Here is an 18403-nt window from a genome sequence, read left to right on the forward strand (position 1 = left end):
TGGCTGTTCTGGCAAAGTTACTATGTATTGACCCTCTTCAACAGGCTGTTATGATGATTAAAGTGGCACAAAGTTTTCAAACATGCTTTGGACCCCAACAGAAATGATATGGCAATTTGTAACAGAATCACTAAGACACCCCAGCACCGCATTTCCTCTCCTTGTCTATTTTCCATTGGGGCAACTGAAAAAGGAAGTAGATATTGTCAAAATGGCAGATCTTTTCTATGTGTAAATCACACACTAAAAATAGTGAAAACCAGTCTAGAAAATTTAAGTGGACAAAAGTTAAGGCAAGCACAAGGGCTCACCCAAACCACTACCCAAAAGCTCGGTGAGAGGACATCTGGTAACAGAGGGCCAATGAACAGAGAGCTGGATCTGATCTGCAGGAAGACCTAAGTTTGGCTGCATCCGCACTACACATTAGAAGCACCATACCACTTTAAAGAGTCATGGGTTGCCCCAAGGAATCCTGGTAACTTGCAGAAAAGTCCCACTTCCAGCCAAGATCAACCTCTAAACCACCTGAACTGCACATCCCTTTCCCTACACACAAAAAAACTGGCATTAAAAAACCCTGTTTACGTTGATAACATGGAAAGAGTCCACATCCCAATCAAAATTATTCAGGATTCAAACTCCATCAAGTCAGTTGACCAGCTCACCCCAGCTGAAGGCCCCCATTAAAGTAAACAGTGCATGGTATCCAGGGCAAGGAAAAACAAACACACACTTTATTAAAAATAGGTTGTGTGACAGATAGGGATGAGATAAGGAGGACACAATATCGGCTACAAGGAAAAAAACCCAAACACAGCATGCTGTTCCTTTGCTTAGGGTCTTTTAACCCATTCCACATCTGGTTTTCACTAATGAAGTTTGACCAGCAATAAGAAAGGTCTTACGCTTAGTGTTGCATTATCCTGCTGTGGAGTCTGGCTCCCGCTTCCACTCTGGATAATCATTTTATGGAGCTCAGAGTCTTATCTAGCAGCGTAGTGGCAAATTCAGAGGTGTGGGGTCCCTTCATGACAGTCACAGCTATGCACCTTCTAATATTATACAATAATCCTATAATTACGCAATAATAATTAGGGATGCATTCCTGCAAATCTTCATGCACTGCCTTTCAGCTAGATCTGTGCGCATCTATCGTGCAAAGCCAGCTGTGCGGGTTCAAGCATAGGAGGAATTGTAACGAGTTAAGATCTATGCAAACAACTTGCTGCAGAAACCAAAGCAGCGTCAAAAGCAGCATTGCCAGTAGCTACTTTGAATGTAAGTAGAAAAGCAGCAAATAATTTTTTTTAATTTAAATAAAAATCAAGTGGTGCAGATAATAGTAGCTAAATACCAGAAACACAATATTCCACAACCAGGATATTAATGGATCCTCATCACTACCACACAGAAGCAGTTAGCATCACTGTACCATGTGCCCAGTTTGCCAACAAACTAGATTTGTTGTGGGGCAATTCAGGTGACTGTAGATGTAAAAAAACCCACAACAACCCACAGAAACAGTTAAGCAAGGGAGGGTGGAATGGAAGGGAAGGGAAGGGAGAAAACGATGTCCTCTGCTTTCTTTAAAAGCTTTGATGTGTCTCTACTTCCTAATTTTTAAATGTAACCCCTTCTGCTGGGTGCACAATTAATCTATGCTTTACAACATTGTCCTGATTCACAACACTAGTAATATGATCTTTCAAGTAGCACGGTCATGTGTTTTTTAAACAGGCATTCAGCTAGTTGCTTACCTGGAGTAAAAAAATCAACCTTAGCTGACAGAGCAGGAACACTTTTGTAAACTCTGTGTTAGGTCTCTCCCGCCTCACCCAACAAAACAGGCTATTACCATGTCACAAATTACTTTTTTAAAAAAAGGTATGTGCATGCAGGCTAGCTAGTAACTTTCCAAACATACTTGAGGGCAAAAAAAAGCTGCCGGCAATCCCTGCTAGAAACCCTTCCCTAGCCAGAACAACTCCTCACAGGGCTATCAAAATAGTCAGGATACTTCCATATGATCTTTCAAGATTAATTGTGGGACACGCAGCTGAAATAACTCCGATTTTGAATAAAAGTTGAGGACAGAACATTTGCAAATCTCTCCCCTGAACGTGAGTGGGGAGATGAAGTGTATGCCTAAATAGATAAGTGATTTCAAACCCACCTGGAAAGCGTACGTTTGACAGACAACTCAGCCCTATTTGGGTGTTCACTTCCCACGTGTAATCAGAATAGTGCAAGGGAGAATGCCTCTATCATGGACCCTTTGTGTGGCCATGCTGCTTCCATGTGTAAGCGCCCCTAGCAGGAAGCCTGCTGTCCACGAGAAGATATGCCACACAGTTTGGACTCCTAATTGTTCAGGGTTCTAGACTGCACAAGGAGCTTCTCAGCAGATGCTTGGCTGGAAATGTGTAGAGGGATTGGCATCTGGGCACAACTGGGGTGCAGGTTAGCACATTTTCACATATGAGAAGAATGCATGAGCAGCTTATTATCAACAATGGAAAACTGTGAAAGGAAAATAAAAGATGAAACTAATAGTCAAGACCCAAGACAAAGGTTTATCTTGATTGGGACTCAGATTGGTTAGGGAAGCAGCCACGAACATGCATTTAGGCTGGCACAACTCCTGCTTTCCTAAGATATTCCAAGCCAGTAAATGGCCCTAACCTGAAAGCTTTGCTCCTTGGGAACTGTTGGAACAGCCTAGCTCTAGAGAATGTGTGGAGAGCAGACAATTAAAGGAGGTGGTACATCACTACCCAATGCCCCCTGAGAAGCCACGTGGGCCATTATAGGCCTCCCCAATCCAGTTTAGGACGGTGGGGAGAGAATGGAGAGGCATGATCTGAGTAGCCTCAGATGGGTCATGATAAAAGCTACTTTACTCTGGGCTTGTTCAGACATATCAACTAAACCATGGTTTGGTCTCATCAACCCTGTCCTCACAAGTTCTCTTTCCCCCCCTATCTATGGTACTTAGAGGCAGCCAAACTTTGCTTTGCAGCAAGCCATAGTTTGGTGTTTCATCTCACCGGGTAGACGATGGTTTGAATCAGGATCCCAAATACGTTTGGCTTTGCAGCCCATTGCAAACCAGAGTTTGCCCAGCAGGACAAAAGGGCAGAGTATGGCTTAATACAATACATGGATCAGATGTTTCCAATTGCCACGAGCACAAAGAATGAGCTGAATGCTCATTACATTCTCAACATACCCTACATGGGCAAAAGCTACAGCTGACTGGTTCTCCGTGTATTTCTATAAATATTGCTCTAGGTATGCGCCTGTTAAACTTCTGTCTTCTCACCCTTTTTGGTGAAACTCTGAGGATCAGGAGGCACGTCTTTCCAACCAATCCTTACATGAGCACCGATTACAATCTCCTTTCTGCCCAGATTTGTCCTGGGGTGAGTCTATCTAGTTAACCATGTTCTATGCTCGGAAAAGCAGTGAGAAGGTTAATCAGATAACAAAGCGCCATGAAATGATCTGGAGGAGGAGGCACCCAATAGATGCTGAACTGGGAACAAGACCACGCCGGCAGAGGAAAATGGGTGGCGGTGCCTACTTCAGTCTTGCATATCTGATGAGATGGAATCCAACCCTCCTAGAGATTAAAAACAGCTCCCTTTCTGCTAGGCTTGGCTATCGACCAAAGACACCCACTCCCTCCCCTCCCCAGCCTCCCCCAACAAAAGGCAGGGGGAATGCAAAACAAACAGGGCAAGCTTGGTTAGGATTTATGCCACTGTTAGGCAAAAGGGTTAAGGGGGGAGGAAGTTATTACAAATCTACCCTTCAGGCCTCAATCAGGGGGAAGAGCATTTTCACATGTCAGTTTCTTCCTCTCCCACTCCATTAGCAATTATGCTTGGTTTGGGTGCCAGAGGGTGTGGAGGGAGAGGAAAAGGAGCGGTGTCTCCAGGAAGGATAGGAAGGGCTGCAGGATGTTGTGAGGCTGTAGGAAGCACAGGCCAAGAGAACTCACCACCGAGCTCAGAGCTGTGGGTCACTGCCTTCCCCTAATATAGATGTGCACCCTCCGTTCCCCAGGCAGCCATAGCTAATTGCCATCACACACACACACACCTCATTTGCACCAGGCATTTTTTTCACACACAAACTACAAGGCCAATGGCTACAGAGGTGGAGAGAGGAAGGGAAAGGAGCCAATGTGCTCATTCATTTTTGCCTCCTCTTGACTTTAGCATTCACGTAGGAGTCTCCTGACAAATCTCCCATTAGACCAAGCCTGGCAGCAAAAGCAGCAGCCTTCCTCATCCTTGGGTCCCCAGATGTTGCTGGATGATAATTTCCATCATCCCCTAATCATTGGAAATTCTGGCTGGAGGCATTGCGGGGTGGAATGTTTATAGCTGCTCAGCCATGTCTGGTTGGTGGACATTGGTCCCCAACAGAGACAGGGAAGCTTTGGTTCTCCAGTTGTTGCTGAACCACATCCAGTGTTAGAAATTAGCCAGGCACCAGGTGCGTTTTGCGGCTGGTGCAAGTCCAATTGCAACCACGCAGAGATCCTCTGGACGCCAGGTTAGTAACTGGGGAAAGCAAAAGGCCACTTCGAGAAGGACCTGAACTATTTTCCTGGAAGCTTGAATTTGTTTTGTTCTGTATGGTTTTATCTGATGTTTTAATGTGTTGTAAAGTGCTGTGAGATTTGTTCTTTAAAATATAAAGCAATATAGAAACAGAATTATTATTATTAATAATAAACTCAATTGCGAAAAAGCACCTAGGCATTCCATTGTGGCAACTGTAATCCAAGTTTAAGGTGCTGTTTGGCAATCAGATTATATATGTCTGCATTTCTAACACGGACCACAACTCCCGTCAGCCCCAGCTGGGATGGCCAAGGGTGATGGGAACTGTAGTTCAGCAACATTTGGAGGGCCAGAGATATTCTCCACACCTGCTCTACAAGAACAGAAAGTGAGCTATGCAGCTGGTAGGCCATTGTGCACCGCTGGTATACATTAAACTGGACAGGGCACATGGAGCGATAGTCCTGCCCCCCCAGCGGCAAGCAACTGCTTCCCAACAAGCCCTGGAGAGACCTATAGCCAACATTTGCAAGAAGCAGCCAAGACTTCTTGCTGTCCCACCATTAGCTCTCCCCATCAGGAACACACACACACACACACACCACACTTATCTGTCCCAGATGTGATCTTCCTCACTCAGGTAGAATAGGAAACTCAATCTCAGGGTCGTGGGTTCAAGCCTCACATTGGGCAAAAGATTCCTGCATTGCAGGTGGTTGGCCTAGATGACCCTCATGGTCCCTTCAAACTCTGTGATTCTGTGACACTGTCTGCAATGAGCCGTGGAGATGGGGACTGGACCCTTAAAAAACCTCTGTAGGAGGAGAAGCAGGGAGGAAGAGATAGGAGAGTTAGAAGAGAACAGGAAGGCCAAAAGGTGAGGCAGCCCCAAAGCTTTCTAAATCCTTTGGCTGCTTTGTAATGTTTTCTGACATTGCAAAAGAAAGCAAAAAGACACAGGCCAAAACAAGGGAAATAATCGGGGCTTTTCCAAAAACAGCATAATGACCATGTCCAAAACAGAGAGTGAATCCATTCCATGATTGCAGCACACCCACCCACTCCCAGGAGGCCAGGGTGGGGGAGGGAAGGGGCTGGAGGAAGGACTGCAGTTGTGCAAACTGGCTCCTGGAGCACCTCCGAAGGCCAGGACGGGAAGCAGCTTCCCAGAGGCAACGATCCCTCCTCGGACAGGGAAACATTTCCCTAACCCGGCCGCAGGGACAGCAGTTCTTCCTGGTTACATACACGCCTGCTCTCCAGAGGCGATTTTAGGGGTGGGAACAGAGTCCATCGAGGAAGATCGCTTGCTTCCTAACCCCGCTTTTTGGAATGGAGAGAATATATAATATTAAAATAAAAATGGAGACCTATCCCGTTAACACAGAACTCTTTCCGCAGTAGCCCTGTTTTGAACTCAGAACTGGCACGCGTCTATCCAAGCGGAAGGTGATCTTAAAAAAAATAAAAATGCATCGTGCTCTCTCTATAGTCTCTAACGGCCCTGGAACACGGCAACACTTCGTACTCCACGCCCGTGTTCGAACGTGTGAATCCTGCCAGCCTCGGCACAACAGCAGCGTTGAGGAAACTCTGGGCCTATAAAGGGGCACGTTAGCTCCGGGGGTGTGATGGAGGTCTAGCCCGGAAACCTTTACGAACGGGAGGGTGGGCGGAAAAAAAGGGGCGGCAGACTGGCACGGAATCCAGCACCCCTCTTCTGCCGCAAGAGGAAGCCCCCCCCGCCCCGCGCCAAGCAGGAATCCGGATCTTGTGGCCGAGGAGTAGCTGCCTACCTGTCCTTGCCCTCCAGCCCCTTAACAGAAACAACTGCACGAATACGGTGGAAGGAAACCAAGCCAGAATGTGGCAACTCACCGTCATGCTGCCGGCTGCGCTCAAAGCGGTTAGAGAAGTTCGCTGGTCACTTTTCAAAACCCAGCAAGGCAAAATCGAAATCACCTCCAAGCAGTAGCGGCGGCGGCAGCCTCGATGTCCATTTCCCCACCCTCCCCCTTTCTCTCCCTCCGCTCTCCGCGCTCCCAACCTCTTCTATCCGCCCAGAATAAACTTTTTTTCCTCTCTTTCTCTTTCTTTAAAACTTCCTGGGAGGACCCTTCCTAGCCAATGGGAGGAGATCGAATTTGCAACTTTTGCAGAGCGCAAGTCGCGGGCAGCCAATGAGCAGGCGAAGAGGAGCAGGCGGGGGCGGAGCCCGGCTGCCCGAATGCAAAGAGAGAGAGAGAGAAGCGCCAATGAGGAAGCGGAGGGGCAAGGCTTCAGCCATAATAATGGGAAAAAGAGAGATACAGGCTAAATGTTAAGAGAGGCGCCCGTGAGTCCCCTTTGCCTTGCCAGAGGACAGAGAGAGCGTGCCAGGCAGCGCTGCCAAGGGTCAGTGGCAAGCCGTGGCTGGGGGGGGGGGAGAGTGCTGTCTGGTTGCAGGCCGGCTGGACAAAGCTACCCCACCATTTATGCAAAGCCACAATATTTTGCACCCCACCCTGGTTATAATTCGAGCAAAGCTGCAGAGGACAAGATCTGAGCCTTAATGTTCTGCTAGTTTCTTCGTCTTGCTCATGTGCCTTCTCCCAACGCTGGGAATTGGGGGTTGGGGACCGGCATCTGGTTGCAATTTACAGAAAGGAAAGGAGCCCGTTTGACCTACTGCGGAGGCCTTACACCTCTGCATTCCTTGCTTCCGAATGTTAAACTTGTGTAAAGACGCCCCAGCATCGCAGTAAGAAGCAGTGGGGCTGAGGGGGCAACATAAATATGGGGAATTGAGAGGAGGTGATGTTTAACTGGATTTCACGATGGTTTAACTGGCAGCTTTTTCCTTGCACAAGCGGCTGTCTGATGTTCCTAGTGCCCCCAAACTATAAAGCAAACAAGCGCCTTGGCTGTATTTTAACACCAGGTTAAAATCAGTGGAGCTTACAGTATGTCTGAGCAAACAGACAAGCTGCAAGGTCACCTCTAAACTGCCAATATTTTTGCAGGAGGATCATAGCAAATACCTGGAAATTTAGGTTAATACTCTTTGTCTTCCTAGTATAAAAAATCCACTTTAAAAAAAGAAACACTTTTACTGTCAGGAAAGTGACTGAAATGAACTGAAAAATGTGGGATGAACTAATTATTAATGGGGAAATGTGTGAACACAGTGCAAGCAAATCACAGTGAATGCTCAATAGACAAGTCATCTGAGTGTGGTTACTCATAAATATTCAGTCCGAATAAAAATGTTCAGCTTTCCCTTACACTAACAATTACACACATATTGGGCTCAGAAATCAGAATGATACTGAATGGTAACAGCTCACATAGGAATTTTGTTTCCATGAAATTCCTAAAATTAAAATTAATGCCACTTAAAACAATCAAGGTTCAAGTTCCTTTGCTGGCAATTCACACACGCACACCTCAACATACAAAGACATTTAAGGTCGAAAAGGACCCCCATGAAGTCCACAAAAAGCAGTAACCAAAAATGAAACAAATATTAACGGTACATAGAAGCTCCCTTGCCTATTCCAAACACTAGAAAAGTGTCTACCTCTACTGCACAGATGCACACAAAGGCACATAACAATTTGGCCCATAAAAACGCACATTCAAAAAGCTTAAGTGCATGCACATTGAGACATCTTAGGGAAGCCTGCCTCACACCAAGACTCATACCACTGAGAGAATGTTAGGAATGCCATAAAGAATTTGTAAATATAAGGAGTAGGAACTGCACAGAACATACCTTCCAATGTTTCTTCTCTGTTATCCTTATTATTACAGAGAACTGCAATTATGTTAGGCGCTTTGGAGTGTTTGGTAGGTTATATCTGCCAGCTGTGTTTATTCCAGCACACAGCACATAGGAGTCTCCTGTGCCTTGCCTATTCTGACTATTACAAGGTTAGCAAGTCGCCTTTCCTTCTTTCTCCCAGTCCTTTAGGGGAAAAAACCAACAAACAAGGCTCTCATGTCTGCAGTTCAGCCTGGAGTGTATCATGTAAGCAGGTGCTTCTCCTTTCCAATCATGCTCAACTGAAATTCAACCTAGCAGCTGAACTTCACACTCTCTTAGCTGTGCCGCCCTGCATTTGAAGGAAGGTCCCGTTCACCTGCGGCAAGCACTAGGGAGTTGCCACCCACCCACCGCCTCATCTGTTACGATTCCTATCACTTCTCTGGTTGCATAAGTGAGTAGCAGCACCATAGCAAGCTATAACTGAACACAGATACCCGGCTCCAGTATTCAGTAATTCAATGCGTTAAACCAGCATTCAGAGATCTCAGGGCCAATTCCTGGTGGAGGTGAATGGCTTCGCATTGCCATCTGCTTCCCTGGAGAACCAGGGAACTGAAACTTTCAGGGCATGAAGCAGCCCTCTGCCCTTGCAACAAGCTGAAGACAAGCCAGTAGCAAACTCACTTTGCCAAAGAAAGACAACAGTTGCATGTGTGTGTATCAGCAACGATGGGGAACCTCTCTCAGAAATTTATTTTTCTTGCCCATATTTTATAACATCACTTATAAACTATACATTGTGTTAAGAAGGCAGTGAGGGTGTTTCCTGAGCTTTGAAAAAGAATATCAATCCTATTCCAAGGGTAACGTAGTGTGGGTTTGACTTGGGTCAAAGTTACTTAAAGGACCCTATCACTGTATGCACCTACCAGTACAACAGAAGTGGGGAACCTCCAGCCCTCAGGCAAGATTTGATCCACCCATTTGGCCTGTAAGGCTGTTCCCCCTAAACCACACTCAACTGCCCAACACCAGACAAAATGACATGGCTACAAAAGAACAATCTATCAGAAGCTTAAAATCAGTGCCCAATTGTACATTTGCTGGAGCAAGGCACGACTGATGCGTAGGGGAAGTGCACCTTGCTCCAATAGTACCCAGCAATTGCCATTTAAATTGCAGCTAAAAATGAGGCTTCCACCTCTGTTTTGGCAGTAGCTTCAATGCAAACCATTTGGTGCAGCAAAACCCCTTGTGCTGTGGTGCCTAAGTGACTAACAGGCAAGTTAGGTGCTGGGCACCTGGGAAGCAGTGACCAGTGGGCTGGACAACCCAGCTGTCAGACAGAGGACATCAGCTGATCGGCAGGTGGGTTGTCCCACCCACCTGTCAACATTGGTCCCCTATGCCAAAAAGGTTCTTCACCCCTGCAGTACAATCACATATTCAGTGGAGTCGAGGACCTTCTTAGTGATGGTGCCCCAGTTATGGAATCCTCTCCCTAGAGAAGTTTGCCTGGCACCTACTTTATTGTCCTTTTAGTGCTCTTTTTATTTTTCTGAACTTTTTAGATACAATTTGAATACTGACTGTTTTATGTCACTTTTACCATTTTGTGGCTCATGCTTACATTTTGTCTCATTCTTTTTGTAGCCCATGCTGTAAGAGCAAGACAAAGCACTATAAAACCAACCCCATCTTGCTAAGCATTAAGGATCCCCAAATATTGTTCTTGCAGCCCAATCCGATGTAAAGTTTGGCATCTCTAAAGCCAGTTAAGTAATCCAGCATAGGAACAAGCTGTCAGCTGTAAGGTCAAGGCCACTCTAGAGCAGAATAAACACATAATCCTATGCTTGTACCCAGAAGCTAGTTCCACTGAATTCTACAGAGCTTCCTTTCAGTTAAGTGTGCATAAGACTGTAGTTTTAAACAGGTTGTGGAGCAAAAGGAAACAACTGGGAGACAGTTACCTGATTACTTTACATCCTAGTAGTAAAAAACCTCTACATTTTTAAAGAGTTTCACTGGGATCAAGAAGCCACTGAAATGAAGTCATTTTTTGGCTGATCTTGTTTTAGTAGATTCCGAAAAGATGTAGGAGAAAGAAGACTCACATCAACAATGCACACCTCCAGAGAAATCAAGATAGGCTAGCTATCACCTGTACACTATATCCAAGGTGTTGAGCGACTGCCTCTGCCTCCCATCTGTCTGTCTTACTCAGGAGTACATCTGTTGTAGCAAATTATTGCCCTGCTCCTTCTTAAGCTTAAGTTACATAGCTCACCTTGACAGGGGGCTTTCAGACAGGGGGTTTAATATTGCAAACAGGCCATTCAGCTATCCCAAATGGGGCATTGGCAACAGGTTTTGTTTTGTGTCTAATGTAATCTATTTCGCTCAGAAAGGGTAAATTTGGACTTAAATGGGAAAGTGGGGATAGAGGCTGGCATTTTGATGCTGATGCCATTGTGTGAACACTTCTAGAAGCATGCATAATTTTTTCCTTTTGCATTTTTACAGGTCAACTAGCACAATGCACATGCTTTCAAAGCAATGACCAAGAGCCATTAGCTGGGAGCCTGTATTTAACATCACCCCGTTCCCAGCGCTCAGGGCGTGAGGTGCTGTTTCTTGTGTAGCCAAAACAGCACCACACAGGGAGGTATCAACAGGCATGGGAGAAGGCCAAGGTTTGCAGAAGTACAAAAATATTTTGAGAAAAATACCCAGGGGGTGGGAGCCCACACACCCCAAACAATCCAATGGAGGACCACCAAATTCTTGGACATTTTGGGGTAGGGAAATGAACAGGGGCGAAAGAAGAAACGGAACAGAATAGCTGAAATGCTGAACAGCAGCAATCTATGCTACCACATTTTCTTGCAGGCCTTGCTTATGAATTGTATATTTGTGCAGATGCCTCAAATGTCTCTACAAATATCACCCACCTTGTGATGATGAATATAGTCTGAGCACATGGTGAGAAATGTTTCTAGCCTGGGCCTTTGCCAAAGGCACTGTGACCTTGGGATACTTCACTCAATTCACCTCTGAATAGGAATTAATTGAACTCTTGGGCTATTTGCTTTACTGCTCTTACAATTAAGGTGTGTTGCATGCTCAGCGGTAGAGAGGCAATGTCTGGAAAAGAGATGAGATGCAGGTGCTAGGCTTGCCCAAGGCGTACAGGTAGACACATATCATTCCATTTCAGCTGCATTTCGAGCAGAGGCTTGTTCAGGAGGGTGGGGGGGGCAATGTATAAAAGGTACGTGCCGATGCACCGGTTGAGGAATCAGGCAGCAAGCAGTGGGAAGGATCCCTGCCTAACAGCCACTGCCAGACAGAGTAGACAAATGTTGAGCTCATATAAGTCTGCTTCTAATGTTACCTAGATAGGTCTCAAATCCATTTTCCCAGGATATCATTGCTTCCACTCAGTGGCGGAGCTTTGCTGGGGATGCTCTGGCAGCAGGAGCCTTCCAGGCTGCACCCCCCCCCCCAGCGGGCGGTGTTTGCTTTCCCCGGCAGCCACCGGGCATATTTGCACGATCAGCGGTCAGATTTTTGCGACAGTTGGCCCAATCGCGAAAATTCGCTCGATGGGGGTGCCAGCGCTGCCACGCCCATCCGCCCAGGGGGGATTTGGTCACACGCCCCCTAGGCATGACACCCAGTGCGGACTGCACCCCCCTTGTGACACCCCTGCTTCCACTGTCCTAGAACTGTGACCAAACATTCTTTAACTGAAGAAACCAGGGACTGAACATGAGGAAAAAGCCTGCCTTCCTACCACCAAACTACAGCCTTACAGAGATAATATCCACTGCTTTATTGATCCTTGCCTGTATTGCCAGCATACATTACGGTGGCCCATTTTGGACATTCATCATGGCTTCTCTGGTTTAATGTCCACATCTCATGGACACAGCTAAATTGAAATCCTTCCATTTCATAAACTATTGACCTTTATGAACAATAGCTTATTGGACCCCAGAGATGAACATCAAGGCTATGTTCTCCTCCCTTAATGTACTGCCTTCAGAGCTATGATCCTGGCTTGCATTAAACCTTACTTCCCCATTTCAGACACAGAATAGAACCCAGGTTTAAAAGATTAACTAACTAACCAAGGGTATTATTTCCTTCGGTTTACATCTGCCGTTCCTTCTGAAAGTGTCCACAGGGTGCTTAACAATGTCGAATCTGAAAAAAACTATACTTATGGCTAAACTGACAGTTATTAAAACGACAGTGCCTCCGTGTATCTACCCCTTTCCAAAGGACTGGGCAAATAAAATGTTCTGTCTGAACACAGTTGGAAAAGGGAATGGATTTCACCTGAGACGGAGTTCCTGAGACAGGGTGCCACTGTGAAGAAAGCCCCGTCTCGCGGTCACACCCTCCTCGCCACCCACAGTGATGTTACTGTGAGAAGAGTCCCTCCCTCATGAGCTGCATGTGAGAGACAGATGGAGAAAGGTGCTCCTTCAACTATATAGTTTAAATGTATTTAAGTATATGCAAGTATATTTAGGTTAAATCTAATCCCGCTTTAATATCCTGCTTAGTTTTTAGCCCAATAAATATTTATTACTTGCAGGCATATGTCACTGCAAATACAGTAAAATGCCTATTGGCACAGACATAAAACATGAATAAATATATTAAAATCACCCTTAAATCTTCCAGGGGTTACTCTTAAGACTTAGCTTGCTCAAGTTAACATGTAACTTTTACAAACCACTGACATTCAGTTTGAGATTCTCACTCAGATTTTCTTTGTTGAAATTGCAAACAGTGCAACTTGATAGCATATATACTCATTTTCATCAGATAACAAGTTACCGTATTTTTCGCTCTATAAGACCCACCAGACCACAAGACGCACCTAATTTTTGGAGGAGGAAAACAAGAAAAAAAATATTCTGAATCTCAGAAGCCAGAACAGCAAGAGGGATCGCTGCGCAGTGAAAGCAGCAATCCCTCTTGTTGTTCTGGCTTCTGGGATAGCTGCGCAGCCTGCATTCGCTCCATAAGATGCACACACATTTCCCCTTACTTTTTAGGAGGGGAAAAAGTGAGTCTTATAGAGCAGAAAATACGGTAATTACTATCTCCTATATTGGACACCCACTACATCGTGACATAAGATAACAGTTTCGCTTTCTAGGATAGGCATATCATAGTCTATCCCCCACAACTCTTTCCAAAGGACGCACAATCTGTTTCTTACAGGGATATGACAATGCCTGCCATCCAAATAAATGGGTAGCATCTGTTTATCTGTTAATCTGCAAAAGCTTTTCTCAACTGCGGGTAGGTAGGGTTAAATAAACACCTTTAGATTTGATTTATCTTTTTTAAAGTGCAGCGTACCAGTGAGAGGAGTGATTATTATTAATCACTTCCCTATCCCAGGAGAGATGGAATGTTCCCATTTAAAGTGGGCTGAACGCCAAGGATGGCCGGCTGCATGCTCTGTAGGAACTGAGTACAGACTAATTCTGTCCTGGGTGATCTTCCTTCCCCCTGGCTCTCAGGTGTTCATATTAACACATCTTTTGGAACCCTGAGCCAGCCATTTCATGGCATGCATATCTATCCTGGATCATGCTTTGGTTAACTCTCAATCCCAGTTTAATATCCTGGTTAGTTGCCAACATTAAACCCAAGCTTTCCTTTGGGGGCAAAATGGGGAACACTGGTTTAATGCAAACCAGGTTTGCAACACCAAAGATGTTGCACAAGAGGAGCATGCATTAGGGGGGAGGTGTGCATGGAAATGAAGATATTCATGAAAATAAGATACAAATGCATCATGTTAGGGGGAAACGCTTTCAAAAATATGTACATTGGGTCAAAACTACGTATAAATATGTGTCTACTAGGAGAAAATTACACTAAAATGCTGATGAATTATCATGCTGTTTTTACCATATTGTTAGCAGCCTCAAGAGTCCTTAGACAAAAAGGCAGGAGAGAAGTTGATTAAAGACCAAATGAACACTCCATTCCTTCTGCAACTTGATTTGTTGTATGCCATTATGAGGAAACCTTTGTGACCCAAGTTTTGAATATTAGACGCAACAAATTTAGTCTCCGTTGCTCCAGAGGACAAAGAGCAAGCAATCCTGACTAAAGGATGGGAGAAGTTGGTGGGCTCTCCTTTGCAAGCAGTATTTAACATTTGAAGGCGGCTGATATATGAGATGCTGGGGATTGAACCTGTGACCTTCTGCACGCTAAGCAGATGCTCTACCACTGTGCTATATGGTCACCTTCTTACCTGATACAAGAGCTTCTCTTTGTTGCTCCGGTCACTCTCCGGCCGACTCTCTGGCCTCGCAGGACTCGGACACCTTCCCTGATTTGTACGTTCATCCTCTACCTGTTCCATTGGACTCCCTTGATTTCTCCAGTGACCCTCCAATTGCTGCTGTTGCTGCTGCTGTTGCCCAGGCTTTGCCGAATGAGGACATTCTCCGTGGCTCATCCAGTCTCTCTCCAAGAGCTGCATTGGATGCACGTGGCACAAGGACCCTTCATGGCTCTTTGGGCTAGCCTCCGGCCTCGCGGGGCAAGAGGGGTCTCCTGGGCCAGCCCTCTTCAGCTCAGCCACTGGCAGGCTGGTGAGGCACAGGGATGTGCTGCTATCCTCCCAGTTGTCCTGTCTCCTGGGATCAAAAGGGTTGACCGGCTCTTCTTCGCCCGGCCAATCAGTGTCTAGACTTGTCCGCAGGGTCCTGCTGCAGGCCTCCCTTGGGCTTTTCCAACTGTCTTCTGCGTGCTGCTTGCTCACAGCGCAACACCTTGCCTGCTGTGGATATGCGCGGCTACTCTCTGCCAGCCGCCCAGGACTGGGAGACCGCCTGACCTCCCCAGAGCTATGCCGGCCACTTTCTCTGCAGCTCCCCGGGCTCAGGGAGCGCCTGGTCTCTCTCTGGCTACCCCCAGGACTAAATAGACCCCCAACCTCCCCACGGTTTTTCAAACCAATCCCTGCATCTCTCCCTGGGCCGAGAGACCGCCTGGCCTCTCCTTGAGCCCCACGGCCATCTTCCCTGGGCCTCGGGGGACTCAGGGTCTGCCCTCGGCCTGCCATGGCCCTCCCCGGGCTGAAATCGCACACAGCTCCCCGGTAGTCTCTCGGCTCCTTCCTCGGGTGCTCGCCCGTGTCAAAGGGGAGCAAAGGCTTGCCCCGCGCTTTCCGGTCACTCTCCTTGTACCTCTCCAGCTGCCTCGCTTGACCCTTGTCCAAGCTCCTTCTGGAGTGGGCTGTGCTCACAGCGCCCAGGCAGCTTTTCCACTTGGTCTCCGTGCTTTTCCCAGTGCTGTGCGAGAGCTGCGGTTGGCTTTTCCTCCCATCACCCGTTGGCTTCCCGTGACTCGTGGGGCTGCGGAGAGGTGCCCTGTCCCTGTCACCTTTCGGATGGGGCACGGGGTCCGCCCATTTCCGCCGCTCTGCTGGCTGCTGAGGGACCACCAAGTGTGGAGACACGGCCCTGCTCCTGCTGTCTCTCTCCAGGCGCTGAGGGGAGCTCCCAGAGCGGCTGGGCTCCCCTTGGCTCCTGCTGCTTCGCTCAGGGCGCTGCTCTGGTCTCCCTAGGCGCTGGGGGCCTCCTCTGCTCCTGCTGGGCTGCTCTGGCTCCCAGGGAAGTTTTTTGCTAACCTGAAAAAGAAGAAGGAAATAAGTAGCCTTGTGATAGCAAAAGGCTAACCCTCTGGTCGTATGTTGGGAATTAAAATTGCCTTGGACCACATCCATCTTTTTCTCCAGCTCAGTAACTGTCTCCCCTGACTGACAGTGTAGGAAGCAGACTAAATTAAATCAGCTGCTGCTGTTTCAACTGTGTCCAAAACGCATCACTTCTTTTGGGAATTATAGGGACAGAACTACCTAAACTGTATAGAAACTTATTCATGTATGCTACTACAGCGGCAAGAATGTTACTCGCCCCAAAATGGAAAAAAATAGATGTCTCAGCAAAGGAAGAATGGATACAAAAGCTTATGGAATATGCAGAAATGGCAGAACTTACCGGAAGAATAAGAAATCAAGATAACAAACTTTTTTATATATGAAAGAATGGAAATGGTTTATTGAATATTTACAGATAAATTTTGAACAGATAAGAATGTTGGCAGGATTATTGTAATAAGAGTATATATTTAAAGTAGATGAATAAACGAGCAAATTAAGTTAATTTGGATTTGCAGAAGATATTCAAAATAAATTTAAGGAACCGCAGAAAGAGGGGGAAGGAAGTCAAGTTCTGAAATGTCAAAATGATTGTAATATCAGTGAAATGCATAAACCTGAAAAGTATGTGTATGTATGTGTGTGTGTGTGTGTGTGTGTGTATCTGTAATGCATCACTTCATCCCATACCATGAGAGAGTCAGTCTTACTTATGTTCAAGACCCACTGGGCTCGAACGCCACCTCCTTCCTGGGCTACCATGATCTTTCGGCCTAGCACCACGCAGCATTAGACCTACCTTTATTTCAATGCCTGAAGTAACAGAGCCATTTGCATCCAGGCAGTGCTTGGAAAATAAAGCCCAATGTGATCATCAACTGCAGAAAAGTATCACCAATTGCCCAGTGCACAGATGGGGAACCTGATCTGGACAGTGGTCCCCCACAGGCCGAAAGTGAGAGGTGGGTAGGACCACTCACCTGTCAATCACCTGACGTCAGAACATCATCAATGATTGCTGGGATTTCAAAGCACTATGTAGGGTTTCCAAAGAGCTCTAACAAAGTGCTTCAAAGCGCTGCTGATCAGCAGGCTTGAAGCCACCACCTACTAGCTGAAGGGTGGTAATGCCAAGCCTGCGTTCTGCAGGGATTGGCTGCGTGACTGAGCTCCCCATTTCCTCAGGCCCCTCACACCAGATGTCACATGAAACTTCAGATGCGGGGCAGGTGGGAGTGGTTTGGGGAAAACATCCTTGTGGGCCAAATTGGGACTCGCACTGGCCTGCGGGATGGAGCTTATCACCAGTACTCGGGAAGCCTCATAGAAGATCAAAGTGCTCCTTCCTGTTTCCATCCATCCGTCCGCTGTTCCCAATGGTTCTCAATGGGGCTAGGAAGGCATCAAAGTTGGGAGCTGCCATCTCAAGGTGTGCATGCATGTGTGCAACCTGGGTATGTGAAAAAGGAAACGCAGCCCTTGGGTTGGGAAAGGTTTTCTACCCCTGCTGTATATGTTAGGGAAATTAAGCAAGATTGGTCATTTATGTTCCATTTTTGGCATTAATTTGTGTAAGCAGCCATGCAAGCCACTTTAAGACCAGCTTCCTGGAGATGCCCCCAAAGTTCAGGATGCTTGGCCTTCTTTGGATCCAAACAGCTGCCAGAGGTTAACGCTACATAGCTATGCTGCCACCTCTATCATTACTGACCATGAGTTGCTTTACACATCTTTTGAAGACCTGCTTTCTTACCCACAAGCTTTCCCCAGTTGTTAAAACTGTCTTCTGGATGTTACAAGGCTTGACTGCATTTCTGTACTTTTTAAATTGCTGTCCTTGGTAGTTTGTTCTGATGCTTTTATTGCATGTTTTTTGTAATATTTGTGGTCTTTTGGTTTGCTCTAAACCACTTGAGGTATTTTATACAATAAGCCACATAGAAATGATCTTAAATAAATACCACTCAGCCCCTTTTTTACAGCCTCAGAAATTTCACTAGCCATTGGCAACACAAGCCTTCTTCGTAGTAGCAGAGGCTGGGAATTAGGGTGTGTGTTTACTTGCCATAAAGAAAGGCAAGTCAGTGAGGATGCTGGACTTGACACTCATAAAGAATTGCAAAACATGCAGAATGTGTTGATAATCCACAAAAAGCAAACATGGCACAGGCCAAACTGGTCAGCATTGGACTAACTTGTCCAACAGGCTGTCCCCAGCTGATGACTTCTGATCCCAGGCATATCACCTGTGCTCTGTACCCCTTCGGCATCTTCTTTCCCTTTTTAAAAGGATCACTAGGTGGAAAAACGGCCGTACCTTGGAAGTCAAACGGAATCCGTTCCAAAAGTCTATTTGACTTTCAAAACATT

The 18403-nt window shown here is 46.4% G+C and overlaps 1 protein-coding gene and 1 long non-coding RNA gene across 3 annotated transcripts in view; one reads left to right on the top strand and one right to left on the bottom strand.

Moving 5' to 3' along the window:
• The window catches only part of LOC310743629, a 232848-nt gene that overhangs the window by 44461 nt on the left and 169984 nt on the right, over window positions 1–18403 (top strand). The window lies entirely within an intron of this gene.
• Window positions 1–18403, bottom strand: part of TRIOBP (TRIO and F-actin binding protein) — a 63496-nt gene that overhangs the window by 26473 nt on the left and 18620 nt on the right. For both annotated transcript variants that reach the window (XM_083573917.1, XM_083573918.1), the window contains exon 8: window positions 14621–16003. In XM_083573917.1, coding sequence (XP_083430043.1) covers window positions 14621–16003 — 1383 coding nt within the window. The remainder of the gene's footprint in view (window positions 1–14620; window positions 16004–18403) is intronic.

This window comes from Podarcis filfolensis (assembly GCF_964270895.1).
Source record: "Podarcis filfolensis genome assembly, chromosome: 10".
Lineage (NCBI taxonomy): Eukaryota > Metazoa > Chordata > Lepidosauria > Squamata > Lacertidae > Podarcis > Podarcis filfolensis.